Source organism: Mirounga leonina, unplaced genomic scaffold (genome assembly GCF_011800145.1).
Source record: "Mirounga leonina isolate KUSES-001 unplaced genomic scaffold, KU_Mleo_1.0 Mir_82, whole genome shotgun sequence".
In the NCBI taxonomy this organism is placed as follows: Eukaryota; Metazoa; Chordata; class Mammalia; order Carnivora; family Phocidae; genus Mirounga; species Mirounga leonina.
The window spans coordinates 3107124-3125652 of NW_023270825.1; the positions used below are offsets into that span (position 1 = coordinate 3107124).

Consider the following 18529-nt stretch of genomic DNA (forward strand, 5'->3'; position numbering starts at 1 on the left):
GCTTGACGTATGGTAACTGCACAACAGTGGTAGCTATGATCCCCTAACTTGGTTTTGTTTGTTTTTTATGTTTCCGGGGACCTGGTTGTGGGTAAGGCTGAATTCACCTTATGCATCATTTCTTGGCATGTAATTGGGGAAAACATATCCTAAAAGACAGCTTATTGAAGGACTATAAAACTTTTAGAAGGTAATTTAAGGAGCCTTCTGGCCCTTTCTGTGCATCCTCGCCAACACTTCTTGTTTCTTGTGTTGTTAATTTTAGCCCTTCTGACTGGTGAGCATGCTCTACCAACTAAGCCAGCCAGGTACCCCTGTCCTCTTTCTTCAGCCAACTTCTCTTAGAAAGCAAGTGGGAAGAACTGTAAATTCTGCCTTGCTGGGAGCTAGATAGGTTAATTTTTTGTTCAGGGAAGACTTACACAAGAGGAATTTTAAAAACTTCGTTTTACAGATCTTCAGTTTGGGGATCTTGAGCAGCCCTGGGAGATGTTAACTGGTATTCTTTGGAGACAGGCCTGGTTATGCAACCCACAACCCTCCCAACTGCCCTTCCTTACCCTGGAGACTCATCACATAGTCAAGGAAAGGCACTGAGGAATTCTGTAGTCAAACACAGTTCTCCTTATTTAACCCCACATCTCCTAAGTATAATTGCTCATGGAACCTTCTTTTGTAGAATACCCATTAGAATTTGGGATGCACTAGTGTTTTGTGGAACTCAATTTGAAAAGTGCTAGTCTGAAGATCAAGACCTGAGATGAGATCAAGAATCAAATGCTTAACTGACTGAGCCACCCAGGCGCTCCTACTTTTCTTTCTTCTAATGCAGGCCAGTCGTGAGACTTGGCTTCTGTCCTGGTCTTTGCTGCAGATTGGCTTATCATATGCAGATTTCCTTATGTACTAATGGAATAGTCTTCATACTAAAATAATAATACCCAATTGCCCGAAGCTTTCTTTATTTTTGTGGTTGTTGTTTGTTTCTGTCTTGGTGTAATATAATGCCAGGACCAAGCTGACCTTTGAACAACACAGGTTTGAACTGTGGGTCCATTTATATATAAAGTAAACATGCCCATGTGACCTGCTCCAAGATCAGAAACAGCATTACCAGTATCCTGGGAGTCCCCGTGGGTCCATTCCAACAACACCACCTCTTAAGGGTAATTGCTGTTCTGACTTCTAATGCCACAGATTTGTCTGTTTTAATATCTTTATTGAGATATGATTTACATACTATAAAGTTCACCCATTTGAAGTGTACAATTCAATGATTTTAGGTATTTTTTACTGAGTTGTGCAACAACCATCATGAGAATCTGTTAAAACGTTTTCATCATCCCCAGAAAGCATGTGTACCCGTTCGCAGTCATTCCCCATTCCTCCCCATTCCTCCCCACCCTCCCCACCCCGGCAACCACTAATATACTCCCTGTGTGTATGGATTTGCCTATTCTGACCATTTCATATAAATGACTTTTTGTGTCTGTCTTCTCTTATAATGGTTTTCAAGGTTCATCCATGATGTCTCTTGTGTCAGGATGCTATTCTTTCTCTGGCTGAATAATACTTCACTGTGTGGATAGACCATATTTTGTTTATCGGTTCATTCACTGATGGGCATTTGGCTTGCTTCTGTCTTTGGCTATTATGAATAATGCTTCTGTGAGCATTTGTGTACAGGTTATTGTTTGGACATAAATGTCCATTTCTTTTGAGTATATACCTGGAAGTAGAATTGCTGGGTCATAGAGTAACTCTGTTTAACATCTTGAAGAATTGCTAAACTGTTTCCCATGGTGGCTGCACCATTTTCCATTCCCACCAGCAGTGGGCCCAGGTTCTCCCTTCTCCACATCCTATGCCAACCCTTGTTAGCTTACTTTTTTTTTTTTTTAAGCTTTTATTTATTTATTTGACAGAGAGAGAGCGAGAGAGGGAACACAAGCGGGGGAGTGGGAGAGGGAGACGCAGGCTTCCCGTGGAGGAGGGAGCCCGATGTGGGGCTTGATCCCAGGACTCTGGGGTCATGACCTGAGCCAAAGGCAGATGCTTAACGACTGAGCCATCCAGGCGCCCCATTAGCTTACTTTTTGACTCTAGCCATTCTAGTGGGTGTGAAGTGGTATCTTATGTTTTGTTATTATAAATTTTCTTGTAAATTATTTTTATTCCATAGATTGCCATTTGCTTTAAGATGATATTAAACAAAAATGCTTAGTTTTTAATTTCATAATCCATTTTCCTTGAAAGAACCATGAGAAAAATATCCCATTATCCCTTAAATTGTTTTCAATTAATTATTTTTTTTGAAAAAACAATACAAATACCAAGTATAACCTAAAAAAAGCATAGATGGTTATATGGTGAAAAGTGGGTCTCCTTTCTGCTCCTATCCCCAGCCATCTAGATTTCCTCCCCTGAGGTGACCACTGTTGGCACTTTCTTAGTTCCTTCTAGTTCCTTCTGTGTCTAGATGAGCATAAATGTGTCTGTTTTAGCTTTTTTTTTTTTTAAAGATTTTATTTATTTGAGACAGAGAGAATGAGAGAGACAGAGAGCACATGAGAGGGGGGAGGGTCAGAGGGAGAAGCAGGCTCCCTGCGGAGCAGGGAGCCCAATGCGGGACTCGATCCCGGGACTCCAGGATCATGACCTGAGCCGAAGGCAGTCACTTAACCAACTGAGCCACCCAGGCGCCCTGTTTTAGCTTTTTTTTATTGCTGCTGTAATAAATTGTCATGAAATCAGTGGCTTAAAACAACACAGATTTATTATCTTAGAGTTCTGGAGGTCAGAAGTCTGAAATGAGTCTCACTGGGCTAAAATCAAGTTGCTGGCAGGGCTGCATGCCTTCTGGAGGCTCTGGAGGAGAATCTGTTTCCGGGCCTTTTCCAGCTTCTAGAAGCCACATGCATTCCTAAACCTATAGCCCCTTCCACATCTTCTAGTCTGACTCTGTCCACTCTGCCGTCTCCTGCTGCTAGTAAGGACCTTGTCACCACGCTGGGCCTGCCTGGTAAGTTTAGGCTCATTTTCTTATTTTAAGGTCAGCTCATTAGCAACCTTAACAATTCCTTTTGCAGTCTTAATTCCCTCTTGCGGTGTAGCCTAACATTCACAGATTCCAGGGACATGGACACTGTTGGGGGGCCATTCTGCCGGATACCATGTGTATACTTTCCTTCCTTCCTTCCTTCCTTCCTTCCTTCCTTCCTTCCTTCCTTCCTTCCTTCCTTCCTTCTTTCCTTTTACAAATGTTAACATAGTTGACATGCTGTTCCTTAATTTGTCTTTTTTGTTTGATATAATATATCTGAAAAGGTTCTTCCCTGTCAGAAGCTACAGAGCTACCATATTCCTTGTATCTGCTGTATAACATGCCTTTGTATGGCATTTTCATAGTTTACTTAGCCATTTTTTATAGTGTTTCTTCAGGTGCTAGAGTTTTATGTTTTTATGTAGTCAGATAGATCAGTCTTTGCTTCCATTGTTATACTTAGAAAATATTTTTCCTTTGGGGCGCCTGGGTGGCTCAGTCGTTAAGCATCTGCCTTCGGCTCAGGTCATGATCCCAGGGTCCTGGGATCAAGCCCCGCATCGGGCTCCCTGCCCAGCGGGAAGCCTGCTTCTCCCTCTGCCACTCCCCCTGCTTGTGTTCCCTCTCTCGCTGTCTCTCTCTCTCTGTCAAATAAATAAATAAAATCTTAAAAAAAAAAAATTTTTTTTTCCTTTAATGAAAAAAATGTTTTCCTTAGATTAAAAAATACTTGTTACGTTCTGTTTGTATCTTGGGGCTGCTGCAACAAATTACCACAAGTTTGGGGGCTTAATACAATAGAAATTTATTCTCTCCCAGTTCTGGAGGCCAGAAGTCTGAAATCAAGGTGTCAGCAGGACTGTGCTCCCTCAGGTCCTTCCTCTCCTCTTCCAGCTTCCAGAGGCTTCCGAAGGCTTCTCGTGCTCTGCCTCTGTCTTCACATGGCCTCCTCTTCTATGTCTGTGTGTGTCTCTCTCTTTTTTTTATTGTGGTGAAAAACAATGACATAAGTTTTACCCTTTTAATAAACGTTTCAGTGTATGGTATTGCTAACTGTGTGCGCGTTGTCGTACAACAAACCTCTAGAACTTTTTTACCTGGCGTGACTAAAACTCCGTACCGGCTGAATCTCAATTCCCCATTTCTCCCTTCCTCCCTTCCTCCAGCTCCCGGCAACCACCATTCTGCTCTCTCTGTGTGTCTCTTCTAAGGACACTTGCCATTGGATTTTGGGCCCACCTGGATAAGCCAGGATGTTCTCATTTCAAGATCCTTCACTTAATTATACCGGCAAGACCTTCCGAATAAGGTAACAGTCGCAGGTTCCAGGGGTTAGGATGAGGGCCTATCTTTTTGGGGTCCACCATTCAACTCAGTGCGTACTCTCCGTGCTTTTTATCCCCCTTCCTAGAAATCATCTTCGGAAAATCAGTTTTTGAGGGCAGCTTTAACAGTTATTTCTCCAGTCATCCCCTTCAGGAGTTGTTGAGCGTCTCCCATATGCACAGCACTTGTAGGTTCTTACTTCCTCCTGTGGCAGTTACTACAGCATGGTGGTGGTATGTGGCCTTTTGAATGGTAATAATATGGTGAGATGCTGTTCTTGGGGAGGAACATTTTTTCCAATTTCTACAAATATGTGATTACAAATAGGATTTTCGCATTTTGCATGGCCCGAAGCTAAGATGTTTGAAAATGTACCCTGAACTTGATTGTTATTTTGAGTAAGATTGAAAAGTAGCATTAAAGTCAATATTACACATATATGAATATTTATAGATAAGAACAATACTATACCAAATACTCTGTAACAGTAAAACTGGTTGACGTGTATATTAATGCTGTAATGAACTGTTGGGGGGAGCAGTTTGCTCTGTGCCCTGAGCTTCCCTGCAACTCCTCGCTGAGTGCGCCAGATGGCAGAGCTTATCTATCTTCTGTGCTGCTTGTTCAAAAAGTGCTGGGCCACCGGCCCTGGGTTCCTCTCCTGTAAAGCAGTCCATTGCATGTGTACGTGTCATCTGGGCCCATCATGTCACCACCATGAGACTTCGGGGCAGGGGAACGAATGTGAGTATGCTGATGCTTGCTGCACCATGAGTCATAAGGCCCTTTGTCTCTGACCCAAGACACTGTGTCTTCTGCCAGTGCTCATGAAACAGTAGTAGGCGAATTTGGAACTTATAAGTAAGTAAAATCTCAGACAAATATAAGTTGGTTTTGAAAAATTAGGCATAGATTGAATTTTTGTAACTAAAGTCACTGAATATTGATTTAAAAGATGATTTTTTTTTAAGTGGACTCCATGCCCAGCATTGGAGCCCAACGTGGGGCTTGAACTCATGACCCTGATATCAAGACCTGAGCTGAAATCAAGAGTTGCATGCTCCACCGACTGAGCCAGCCAGGCCCCCCCAAAAGATGATTTTTCTGTGCAATTTTATAAATACAAATTCTCAAAAGTCTATCATTGTTTCTGTTTTATGACTTATGATATTTATGTATCAGGTATATTAGGATAATGCTTACTAGGTGCTGTAATGGATACATTAGACCCCCCAAGTGTCAGGCGCTTTACACAAGAGGGGTGTTTTTCACGTTCATGTCAAGTTCTATGTGGGTGTTCCCCACTGGGAGTCATTCCTGGTAGCTTTTCCATCATCTTTATCTGCTAAGGTTTCCCCGGGGCTCTCCTCTCTCCTGGCTAGGCAGAGGGGCGTGAGCATGGCGGGGGGGGGGAGGGTGCGTATGAGGGAGGTTTGGTTTTTCCTTTTTTCTGGCAGCTCTCTTCGTGCGAGCTGTGGCCGCTGCAGTGACTGCCCTTTCCTCTGCTTTTGCTTTGTTATTCTGACTTTCTATTGTGGCCAAATCCAAGCATGCCAGAAGAGGGAAGACAATACAGTGAGCCCTCACGTGCACCATCACCTAGTTTTAGCAGGGATGACATTTTGCCATTCTCACCCCTGCCACTTCTTTTTCTGGAGTCTATAGATTTTATTGTTCCTTTTTGATAAAACGGTGCTCTCATTATGGAAAATAACTTAGGTGATGAGACATTTTTAACCTTACCCCTCAGAGAGAGCCACTTAATGTATTGTCTTTAAGGGAATAACCTGTGTCGTTTTTGTTTTTTTTTTTTTTGAGAGAGAGAGAGAGAGGGAGAGGGCAGGGGGAGGGCAGAGGGAAAGAAATTCTCAACTAGGCTCCATGCCCAGCACGGAGCCTGATGTCGGGCTCGATCCCACGACCCTGAGATCACGACCCAAGCCGAAACCAAGAGTCTGACATTTAACGGACTGAGCCACCCAGGCGCCCCTAATCTGTGTCATTCTTTTAAATATATTCAATGTATTCCATTATATGGATAAACCGTACGTAATTTATCTAGTTCCACATGGGAGAGCATCAGTTTTTCCCTATTAAATAACGTTGAACTAACATCCTCATATCATACCTACCTGAGCAAGTGTTTTTTACAGGATAAGTTCTCAGAATTGCTGTGTCAGAGGGTATGAATGTCTTACAGATGTAACGGGTACTGTCAGATTGCCCTCCAAATGACTATCCCAGTGTACACGTTCAGCAGTGGCAAATGGGACGGTTCAGGAGCATTTTAAAGCAAATCCCACACGTCTTATCATTTCACGGGGCAATACTTCAGTATTTCTTGCTAACAGATAAGGACTTTTTTCATTTTTATACATATTTCTAAAAAACATTATCACTTCTAAAAAAAGATAGTGTCTTTTATCGTTGGTTTGTTCAAATCAGAACTCACACAGGCATTACAAATGTGTCCTAAGAGAGGCGTTGAAGGGGATGGCCTCCTTTGGAGTTGTGCTGTTTTAAAAGCCTGCTCTGTGCTTATGTAGGTTTGGGACCCCGAGGTGACGGGCTTTTTGTGGTCCAGGTCTGCTTAATGGGTTTCTGATCTGTTTGCTTCTGGGCAGCTCCACACTCAAGGTTCTTTCCTAGACATAGTTCGAAAGGCTGCCCTATTTCTTTTTGGCCTTGCTTTCTGCGTCTCATCCCAATCTCCGGGATGTTCCTCGAAGCTCTCCGAAACCAGTGCCTGGCTGGGGTGGGGTGTGGCTGCCTTTCTGTGATCTTGGTGCCCGGCCGAACCATGTGTGCCACTGGGAAGTCTCCAGACTGCTTCTGTAAACATCATTTTGCAGTCTCACTCTCCTGTTATTTGGACTGAAGAAACTTTTTCAACCCAGTAAGACTTTTCCTTTCTCGGTTTTTCTCATTCCTTCCATTTCTGCTTGAAAAGTAGCATTTCTCTCCTGAGCTCATTGTTGTCTTGACCTCTTTTGCCGAGGCAGTGAGTAGTCAACACACCCCACCACCCTGCCCCTTCCCACCACTTTCCAGAAGCCGGCAGGCCCAGGAGACGCTGCTCCGTGAGAGGCAACAGTCACCGCAGGCGGGACTCAGGACCTCGCCGTGACACCCCAGGCCCTGCAGCGCCCCAGCCTGTGGTCTGCCGCCTGACTGCACTTTTTTAGGTTTTTTGTTCCCAGCACGTTACCTCGAGATACTCATTCCTGCATCTGTCAGGGTTTGGTCTGGAAAACAGGCACTGCTCTAGGTATTTCAAGCAGGATGGGATTTAACCCAGTGACTCGGAGGCTGTGAGACCATTACAGTGCCCGAGTGACGGTGGCGGCGGCAAAGTCAGGGAAGCTGCTGGCAGCTTCTGGAAAATCAGGAAATGCAGGAATGGCAGGAACCTGCCACAGATCAGCTGGGCCTCCTGCAGGACCTGGAGGGTGATATTCAGGAGGATGCTCGCTCCGAGGCTGCTGGTGCAAGATCGCGCCTGCCCAGAGCCAGAGCCCTGGCTCGGGTGCTCCTGCCAGAGTCCCTGCCGGCCTCCACCGCTCAGGTCGTCTGCTTTCCAGTGCTTGCAGGGGAGCTCAGCCTCTCCCCGCTGGCGGGATTGGGCCGGGAGCTTCCCTGCTGAACGAGGGGGAGCACAGCCTGGGAGGAAACGGTGCTCGGTGCTCGGTGCTCGGTACCAACACACAACCTAGCTGCCTTTTTTTTTTTTTTTAAGATTTTATTTATTGATTTTGACAGAGACAGAGACAGCGAGAGCAGGAACACAAGCAGGGAGAATGGGAGAGGGAGAAGCAGGCTTCCCGCCGAGTAGGGAGCCCAATGTGGGGCTTGTTCCCAGGACTCCAGGATCATGACCTGAGCTGAAGGCAGACGCTTAACGACTGAGCCACCCAGGCACCCCTTTTTTTTTTTCAATGTGAGAAAATCCTGTTTACTTTTTTTTCCAGTTGTATTGAGAAATAATTGGCACACATCACTGTGTAATTTTTTTTTAAAGTAATTCTTTTTTTGTTTTTTTTTTTTAAGATTTTATTTATTTATTTGACAGAGAGAGAGACAGCGAGAGAGGGAACACAAGCAGGGGGAGTGGGAGAGGGAGAAGCAGGCTCCCTGCTGAGCTGGGAGCCCGATGCGGGGCTCGATCCCAGGACCCTGGGATCATGACCTGAGCCGAAGGCAGCCGCTTAACCGACTGAGCCACCCAGGTGCCCCATCACTGTGTAATTTTAAGGTGTACAGCATGATGGTTTGGTTTACATATATTGTGAAACGATGACCACGATAGGTTCAGCTAACACCCATCTTCTCCTGAAGATACGATAAAAAAGAAAAAAGGAAACACAATTTTCTCCTTGCGACAAGGACTCTTAGGACTATTCTCCGAACGACTTTCCTGTATGTCATACGGCGATGTCAGCTGTGCTCAGTGAGCTTGTGGCGTGTCCCATCCCCGGGACTTACTTATCTTGTAACTGGAAGTTTGTCCCTCTTGACTCCCCTCTCTACTTCCCCTCTGCTGGCACTTCCCTTCAGCTGAGGGGAGCCCCGAACCTTAGAAACCATGGAGTAACAGTTCCCCACGTGTCGACGTTGTGTTATCTATCGTCTGCTGTCTGGAAGTGAGTACAGAGTATACACACACATAAATTTTATCTGTGTAATTGTTTTCATTCGTAGACTATAAAGCAATTGTCAAAATAGGAGAGGGAACGTTTTCTGAAGTTATGAAGATGCAGAGCCTGAGGGACGGAAGCTACTACGCGTGCAAGCAGATGAAGCAGCACTTTGAAAGGTAGGTGGGCAGAGATGGGCTTCGCCACTAAACCACCTGCAGGTTTAGAGCGAGGAGGGCCACTCAGCATAGTGGGGAAAGTGTATTCATGTGATAACAGGCGAGATGCAGTCCGCTTTCTCTGGGCAGGGGCTTGGGGCTAACTTTATGTTTATGATAGTATTTGTGTTTATGATTTTATATGTGTGTGAAAACTATTATGTTTATGATTTTATTCAGGTCCAGGCTTACTGTGATATCAGTGATTAATGGTCACAAAACATTTAAATTGTAAAAGTATGCCTCACTTTAAACAGCCTATATGTTCCTGAAAGTTGTATGTTGGACTTTTATAACTGAAACCTTAGTCTCAATATATTAGAGGTGCTTATGATTTAATTAATTGTGAATCAGTTAGTATATTGGAAAACAACTTCCAGTTAGGGTTGGAAAAATTTATTCCCTGAAAGGGATCAGTTGCTGCTTGTGGAGAGGGGAGCTCTCTTGTTCTAGGTTCTTGGAGGACTGCTGTGGCTTTGGCCCTCCGAGCAGTCTCTTAATCCCTCAACTTTGCAGCTTCTTAACATAGGGCACTAAGGAGTCAGACACCAGACGTGACTCGGAAGCTCGGTCAGAATAACGAAGCAGATGCTGGCCTCACGGCACCTGGGAATCTTTCAGAAGAGAGGCGTGAAGCTCAGCCTTTGTTTAACAGCAAAGGAATTGAAGTCTCTAAATAGTAAAAGCTAGTTGTAAAAAAAACACAGTCATTCCCCCACATCGACACAGCCTTCTGAAGTGTTTTGGGGTATAAACCTTGATTTCAGGCTCTTAGTACAAAAAAGTGTTTCTCAGATCAGAAAGGAGTGCAGGGCCGTTAGTCATGTCAGAATATGGAGAACAGTAATGTCATCTTCATGACCTCCCCACGGGGTGTCTGTAACCATCCCTGGTTTGCACACGAGGAGAGGTGCTTAGAGATCTGAAGTAGCCTGACAGTTGTCGCTAGAGGTCACTAGGTGGGCAGAGCTGTATTTGAATCATCCAGATTTCACCAGGCCAGAATCCTCCTCCTCCGCTGGGCGACACATACAGTTGTTTACCTGCCACTGCCAAGTCACTGGGTCTGCGGCTTTTCCTCTGTTGCTCGCTTCTTCCTCTGTGTATTCTGCATTCTCTGGGTTCCTCTACCTTTGTACCTTGCAATGGAGAATTTGATGCGCGGTGTACCGATTACCCCATACCTAAAGAGCAGACTTCCTGAAACAGCCACCTCTGAGAGATGCCCCACAAACCCAGAGTAGCAGAGGAAGGACTTCAGGCAGCAGGGTGCGACACATTTGCACCCTAGGAGAGGACTGGAGTCCCCGTCAGGTTCCACTCTCAGGGTCAGGGGTGGATGTACTTATAGACAACAGGGCTCGCTAGCTGCTGTTTTTGTGAAGAGGGAGATATAAACGGGACAGGACAGATAGCCTGCAGACTTGAGGCATTTCTGGGCTTGTTTGGATGTCAGAGGAACGTGCAGTCACGCTCACTCGGTGGAGCCGGCCGTCAGGAGAAATCACACTTGGGCCTCAGTGTGCCTTCAGGAAGGTAGAGGTATCTGTAATACATTATAGAAAGGTTTCCATCAAAGAACCCATCCTTTGAGGGGCAGGGAACGCTCAGTTTTATCTGGAGAAGTACCTTCTTGTGACCTCAGCCCGTTGGGAGAATGTGGTCACCTAAGGGACGTGGTTTCCTAGTGGTGAAGCGCATTCCGGATTCACCATCTGCCGGGTTCCAGACATGCCAACAGTGCCTTGTCTGCTGAGCCTTGGTCTCCTTGTGGTGAGGTGCTTGAGGACTAAGTGAGGGAATGAACAGAAAGTTGGGAGGGAGGTGCGGCACATGGCCACCGTTCAGTGGATGGTAGCCTTCGTTCCTGTGGGTGTGGCCGTTTGTGGTGTTTCAGAAACAGTGCTCTGTCCTCACTTGAAAAGTGATTGATTAGGGGCGCCTGGGTGGCTCAGTTGGTTAAGCGACTGCCTTCGGCTCAGGTCATGATCCTGGAGTCCCGGGATCGAGTCCCGCATCGGGCTCCCTGCTCAGCGGGGAGTCTGCTTCTCCCTCTGACCCTCCTCCCTCTCATGCTCTCTGTCTCTCATTCTCTCTCTCTCAAATAAATAAATAAAATCTTTAAAAAAAAAAAGTGATTGATTAGAACACATATTTTTCTTTTAAAAACCTGTAATAAGTAAAGGTTTTTAATAAAATACGACTGAATCAGTTACTTTTTATTTTTGTTTTGTTTTGTTTGCTTGTTTATTTAGTAATCTGTACACCCAGCGTGGGGCTTGAATTCATGACCCCAAGGTCAAGAGTCCCATGCTCCATGGACAGAGCAGCCAGGCTTCCCAGTGTTACTTTTCTATAAAGTTTGTGTATGTTTAGGAGATTATGAACAGGCTTTAGTTTCTGTTGTATAAATCACAATTTCATGTATTGGCTTTACTTAAAAGGAAGTACACTTACTCTGGGCTAGTGGAATTTTGTTGCTGTTTGATGTATGGAATCAGTGATAGAGTCTCAAGCTGGTTTTGACAGATATCTGCCAGCCGTGTGATCCAAACCTCAGAGGAATTGGGTTTTGGGTCTGTTCACGTGAGTTCTAATTTGCTCTTGATACATATGTTCGAAACTATAGGAGATTATAACCCAATACTACCATTGTTTATTTCATAATTGTTCCAGCTTAGATTATTCCAGCTGTGGCTTTGGGAGCTCTCTTGGGTTGGCTCCTGTGTTCTTTTGATAAGCTCCATGCTTTTTCTTTTCCTTTCCTTTCCTTTTTTGACACTTTAATTTTTGGCACTACAAGATTCTCTAGGCTCATCTTATATTTTTCCTGCCCCTAGAATCATCCATTTCTCTAAGGAGTCCTGGTTCCTTTTATTGGAGAAGGGTATTTAGAAAACAAGATCTTGGCACCAGGTGTGCCTACTGCTCCTGGAATGTCAATCCCTCTAGACTCAGCAGACAGAGCTAATATGTATACTAATCCGTGTGTACACACATCTCTCTCTTTTTCTCTCTCTACCCTCCCAACTGTCTTTTCAAATAACCATGAGTCCATACTGATAAATAAATGAGTAAATAAATAAATTGGGATGAGGGGACAATTCTTCCTTACAGAAGAAGTCCAGTTAGTAAATACAGAAGGAATGAGGGAAATAGAAAATCATCACTAGAACAGCAGTAATAATTTCTGCAGGGAAGATAAGCTGATGGATACTAAAATTAGTAGGTGATGGGACACCTGGGTGGCTCAGTCGGTTAAGCTGAGCCTTCGGCTCAGGTCATGATCCCAGAGTCCTGGGATGGAGCCCCGCATCGGGTTCCCTGCTCAGTGAGGAGCCTGCTTCTCCCTCTGCCTGCTGTTCCCCTTGCTTAAGCTCATTCTCTCTCTGACAAATAAATAAATAAAATCTTAAATAAAATAAAATTAGTAGGTGAAACTTTAAAGAGAACAGAATTACTGCAGAGCCTCCAGTGATTTCCCCCCTAACTATTTATTAATTACTGTGGTGGTTTTAACAATATGTCCACAAATGATTTGGTATTCCTGCCTTCAGGAGGTGGGGCTTAATTCCCTGGCCTTTGAGTGTGGGCTACACTTGCTTCTAAGGGATAGAAAGTAGGAAGGGAAAGATAGTAACTTTACAGTGAAAAACCTGGAAGATACCACCTTAACTAAATGATTAACACCATCAGTAATAAGACATATTGATGTTATGTACTTTCTGACATAATGGGTTTGAAAGAGCAAGCATACCACCTCTGTGGTGTTCTTTCCCGAAGATCCATAATCTCAGTTTAATTATGAGAATACATCAGACCAGCCCAAATTAAGGGGCATCTATAGAATACCTGGGGGTACCCCTTAAAACTGTCAAGGTAGTAAAAAACAAAAACAGGCGGTATCACAGACTGGAGGTGAGTATGGGAACATGACAACTTAATTGTAATGAGGTATCCTGGGTCCTGGAAGAGAAAAAGACATTCATGGGAAAACTGGGGAAATCCAAAACTTGATAGTTAATAGAACTGTACCAGTGTTAATTTTTTAGTTTTGATAAATCTTGCATAAAGTGTTAACATTAGGGGAAGCTGGGTTACGGGAACTTCCTGTACCATCTTGTTAACTCTTCTGTTAGTCTAAAATGATTTCAAAGTAAAAGACAAATCAAAATAAATAAAATTAACCATTGGTGATCTGGAATGACTCCTATTGCTCCTAAGCTCCCTCCATTGCTAAAGGTATTGCTGTTATTTCTGACTTACAGGAAGAAATGACCTTACAGTTTCTAGAAGAAAGTTCGAGAAGAAAGACGACTGCTTTGGGGGTCATTTCTAGGACAGGGATTGCGAATAATTTGTGGGATGCCCCAGTGGCGCTGATGCTTGATCCACAAGTTTAATGTTGTTCTTTTTTTTTTTTTTTTTTTTTAAGATTTTATTTATTTGACAGAGAGAGACACAGTGAGAGAGGGAACACAAGCAGGAGGAGTGGGAGAGGGAGAAGCAGGCTCCCGGCCGAGCAGGGAGCCCGATGCGGGGCTCGATCCCAGGACCCTGGAATCATGACCTGAGCCGAAGGCAGACGCTTAACGACTGAGCCACCCAGGCGCCCCTTTTGTTTTTTTTTTAACCATGAAAATAATATCTCTAGCTTTTGGAGTCCTGGAGTATCTATCAGCATTATTAAACAATTTAATCTTATTTACTTGAAGAATAATTTTAGGTTCTTTAAAAATCCATTTCTGCTGATTTATCCTCATCTAAGTAAATCTTCAGAGTCACCTTGCACAGTTGTGTGGGTGGATGAGAAACGAGAAGCAGTAACAGGAAAATCGCACTGAGTCACATGCGCAGAATGAGGTTGGTATTTGGAGCTTCTGACTCCCACCTCCTCCAGGCTTTACTTCTATTCCTTTCCTTTCACTCTTACGGAAATAGAAATGGACAGCATTTGCAATAATAATTGCTAATGGGACATCCAGGTGAGGCCAGAGAAGCCCGTTCATTAGTACTGGGTCAGCAGGGTACTTTCAGGTTCTGAGGCTTGTTCTCCAGAGTGGCTCAGAGGCTCGTTTGGGGATAAGTGAGTTACTTGCAGGAGGCCTGCAGAGTGACCCAGTCCTTTGGATACCTGGTTTCCGCCTGGACTCCCACAAGCGCAACAGTTAATTTGAGGCCCCCCCGCTTTTTTTTTTTGCTATGACTGTATTCTGTATTCTTCCTATAGAAATACTGTAAAGAGACGGAATGGGTTTCTTTAAAAAAAAATCCATAGTCTTGATATTTGTAGGATCTCTCTAGTGTCCTGAAGCAATAACACTCATACATATGGGCTACTCCTAGTCGGCACAGGGACGAGCTCAGGCTCTGAAGTTTTGTGACCTTGGACAAGTCCTCAATCTCTCTGTCTCAGTTGCTTTGTATATACCATGTAGATGTCTACCTAGGATCTACCTCATAGGATCCTTGTGAGGGTTAAGGCAGGTGGGCACTCAGCACGGTGCTTGTGCTGTGATCCACAGTCCTGGATCAACCTGCCATGTAACAGTGCAGGTGAGTGGGGTTTGAAGACTTCAGAAAAGTGAAGGGGGGCAGCGAGAGCACAAATCATGATAAAGATGACAGTAGTTGTTCATCAAGCGTCAGGCGCCGTGCCCAGTGCCGGGTGAATTATGTACATATAGCATTGAATCCTCACTGCAGTCCTAGGAGAAAGATGCTGTCGATGCCTCAGGGAAGCCTGGTTGGAGAGCCAAACTCCCTCACCTGTCTGGTGTCACTGAGCTGGGAAGCAGTAGAGCCCAGTGTGGGACCCAAGTCTGTGTAGGTCCAGGGCCCGTGTTCTTTGCAGCGCTCTGGACCGCTGCAGAAGGTCCAGTCTTGACTTGGCACACGGTTTTTCTCACGTCACATCACTGCATGGTCCTCCAATTACTTTGACAAAAATAAAGTCTGCTTTGTAAGGTTATAAGTAAAAACAAAGGCAAGAAATTCATGAGTCACTTTAAAAGCTCTTTTACTTAAAAAGAATACAATTATGGAAAATTTCAAACATAAATAAAGTAAACAGAACAATATAATGAACCCCAGGTGTCTGGCAGCTGGAATCGACAGGCCTGTGATGTTTATTTCCTGTGCGTCTCCAGCAGACCTCCTTCCCCACTTGCTTGTTAGGATACGGGTCTTTTTTTTTTTTAAGGCAAAATTTGCATATGTTAAAATGCACATTTCTTTATAACTTTGGCAAACGGATATTCTCATGTAATTGAGAGCTAGAACATTTCTGTCACCTATAAAGCTCCTTCATGGCAGTTCTCCACCCCCATCCAGGCAGTCACTATTCTGGGTTTTTCCCTTTATCCTCTTCTAGAAATTCGTACTAAATAGAATCACCGGAAGTGAAAGCCCTGAATGTGCTCTCCTGACCAGCTCTGTTAGCTCAGCATGAAGTCTTTGAGATTCATCCACCCCGTTGCTCTGGTAGTTTATACCTTTTTACTACCTAGTAACACACAATCTCTTTATCCATTCTCCTGGTGATGGACTTTTACTGGTTTTAGTTTGAGGCTGCTATGAATAAATCTCTTAAAACTCATGCACAAGGGGTGCCTGGGTGGCTCAGTCGGTTAAGTGTCTGCCTTTGGCTTGGGTCATGATCCCAGGGTCCTGGGATTGAGTCCCGCATCAGGCTTCCTGCTCAGGGGGAAGTCTGCTTCTCCCTCTGCCTGCCTTCCTCCTGCTTGTGCTCACGTGCTCTCTCTCTCTGACAAGTAAATAAATAAATAAATAAATCTATCTTTAACAAAAAACATATGTACAAGCCTTGTTGGGATCTAGGTTTTCATTTTTCTTACACAGTTACCTAGGATAGAATCGCTGGATCAAAGGATAGGTGTTTCAGTGTGTAAGAAACTGCCAAGCCTTTTTCCAAAGTGATTATACCTGTTTCCATCCATCCCCACCAGCAGAGAATGAGAGTTGCGGTAGCTCTGCATCCTCCCCAGCATTTGGTGTTGTTAGTCTTAAATGTTAGCCACCCTGGTGAGTGGCATCTTACTTTGGTTTAGTTCCCGTGGCCCTGATGGCTAGTGATGATGGATACTCACTCATGTGCTTATCAGCCACTCATGGACCTTCTTTTGTGAAACATGTGAGAGTATTTCTTTCTTAAATGTAGGAAATAATTCACCTGTGAAATCATCTGGGCCTAAGTTTCCTTCGTGGGGAAGCTTCACCCCCCACTGCGATGGCACCATGGTGTATCTGACCCATGGAATGTTAAAGACTCAAGTAGAACCTTATAAGGTTTTCAAAGCTTCATTGAGATATGATTTACATATCCTAAAATCCACGCACTGTAAGGAAAGTTATACAGTTGTGCAACTATCACCATAATCCCATTTTAGAACACTTCCATCAGCTGTGAGGAGGCTTTTGATAACAAATTCCGTTTCTTTGGTAAATACAGGGCTACTTTGATTTTCAGTTTTGTGTCAGATTTGGTAATTATGTTTTTCAAGGAATCTATTTATTTATTTATTTTTAAAGATTTTATTTATTTGACAGAGAGAGACATGGCGAGAGAGGGAACACAAGCAGGGGGAGTGGGAGAGGGAGAAGCAGGCTTCCCATGGAGCAGGGAGCCCGATGCGGGGCTCAGTCCCAGGACCCTGGGATCATGACCTGAGCCGAAGGCAGACGCTTAACGACTGAGCCACCCAGGTGCCCCGAATCTGTCTATTTAAATTGTCATATTTATTGGCATATAGTTCATAATACTCTCTTTTTATCTTTTTTCAAAAAAGATTTTATTTATTTATTTATTTGAGAGAGAGAGGGAGTAGGAGGAGGGAGAGGGAGAAGCAGGCTCCTGGCTGAGCAGGGAGTCTGCTGCAGGGCTCAATCCCGGAACTCTGGGATCATGACCCAAGCTGAAGGCAGACGCTTAACTGGCTGAGCCACCCCGGAGCCCCTCTCTATCTTTTTGATATCTAACTCTAGTGATGTCCCCTCTGTCATTCCTGATATCGTTTGGTGGTGTTAGTGTTTTATATCATTTTTTTCCTCCCATTGGTCTTGATAAGGGTTTATCAGTTTTATTAATCTTTTCAAAGAACCAAACTTGGTGTTGTTCATTTTCTCTATTATTTGTCTATTTTCTTTCTTTTTTTTAAAGATTTATTTATTTTAGAGCGGTGGAGGAGTGGGTAGGGGGGCAGAGAGAGTCCAAAGCGGACTTTTCACTAAGTTCAGAGTCCAAAGCAGGGCTTGCTCTCATGATCCCGAGATCACGACCTGAGCCAAAACCAAGAGTCAGTCGCTCAACCGACTGAGCCACCCAGGCGTCCCTGTTTGTCTGTTTTCTGTGCCATCGATTTCTGCTCTTTATTGTTGCTTTTCTTCTACTTTGGTTTAATTTACTCTTCTTAGTCTACTTTCATAAGGTGAAAACATAGATAATTGATTTTTAACCATTTCTTACTTCCTAACATAAGCATTTAAAGCCACAAATACACATCTAAGACCTGTTTTTCTGCATTCTATACATCTTGATATGTTGTGTTTTCTTATTGCTTGGTATAAAATGTTTTCTAATTCTCCTCGTGATTTCTTCTTTACCAGTGGTTTATTTACAAGTGTGTTGTTTAATTTGCAGATATTTGGGGCTTTTCTGGCTAGCTTACTATGGTTGATTTTGAATTTATGTCCCTTGCAGTCAGAGAATGTGTTCTGTAAGTCTTTGTATTTGGAAATTTGTTGAGATTTATCTTTGGGTCCAGCATATTCATCTGAGTGAAGAGCATATTGTACCTCTTAGGTGTTAAATATGCGTGGGATATAAGGTTAGTTAGGTCATGGTGGTTAACAGTGCTGTTAGGATCTTGTGCATGTTTACTGATTTTCTCAGTGACTGTCCTATCAGTTATGTAGAGGGGTACTTACTGAAGCTTCCAGCTCTTTCTTCTTTCTTTTTTTTTTTTTTAAAGATTTTATTTATTTATTTGAGAGAGAGAATGAGATAGAGAGAGCATGAGAGTGGGGAGGGTCAGAGGGAGAAGCAGTCTCCCCGCTGAGCAGGGAGCCCAATGTGGGACTCGATCCCAGGACTCCAGGATCATGACCTGAGCCGAAGGCAGTCGCTTAACCAACTGAGCCACCCAGGCGCCCCTCTTTCTTCTTTCTGTTGTCAGTCTTTACTTCTTGTGTACTGAAGCTCTCTTATTTAGCACATTGTCCTGTCTTTTTGATATACTGCCCCATCATCATGAAGTCGTTATAGCTAGTAATAATCTTTATTTTGAAAT

At 43.9% G+C, this 18529-nt stretch overlaps 1 protein-coding gene across 5 annotated transcripts in view; it reads left to right on the top strand.

Annotated features, from left to right (window-relative positions):
* The window catches only part of MOK (MOK protein kinase), a 50393-nt gene that overhangs the window by 9347 nt on the left and 22517 nt on the right, over window positions 1-18529 (top strand). For 3 of the 5 annotated variants that reach the window (XM_034993259.1, XM_034993260.1, XM_034993261.1), the window contains exon 2: window positions 9068-9182. In XM_034993259.1, the coding sequence (XP_034849150.1) occupies window positions 9068-9182 (115 nt within the window). Of the gene's footprint in view, window positions 1-9067; window positions 9183-18529 lie in introns of those variants that run through there. The other 2 variants (XM_034993263.1, XM_034993264.1) reach the window with 2 other exon arrangements.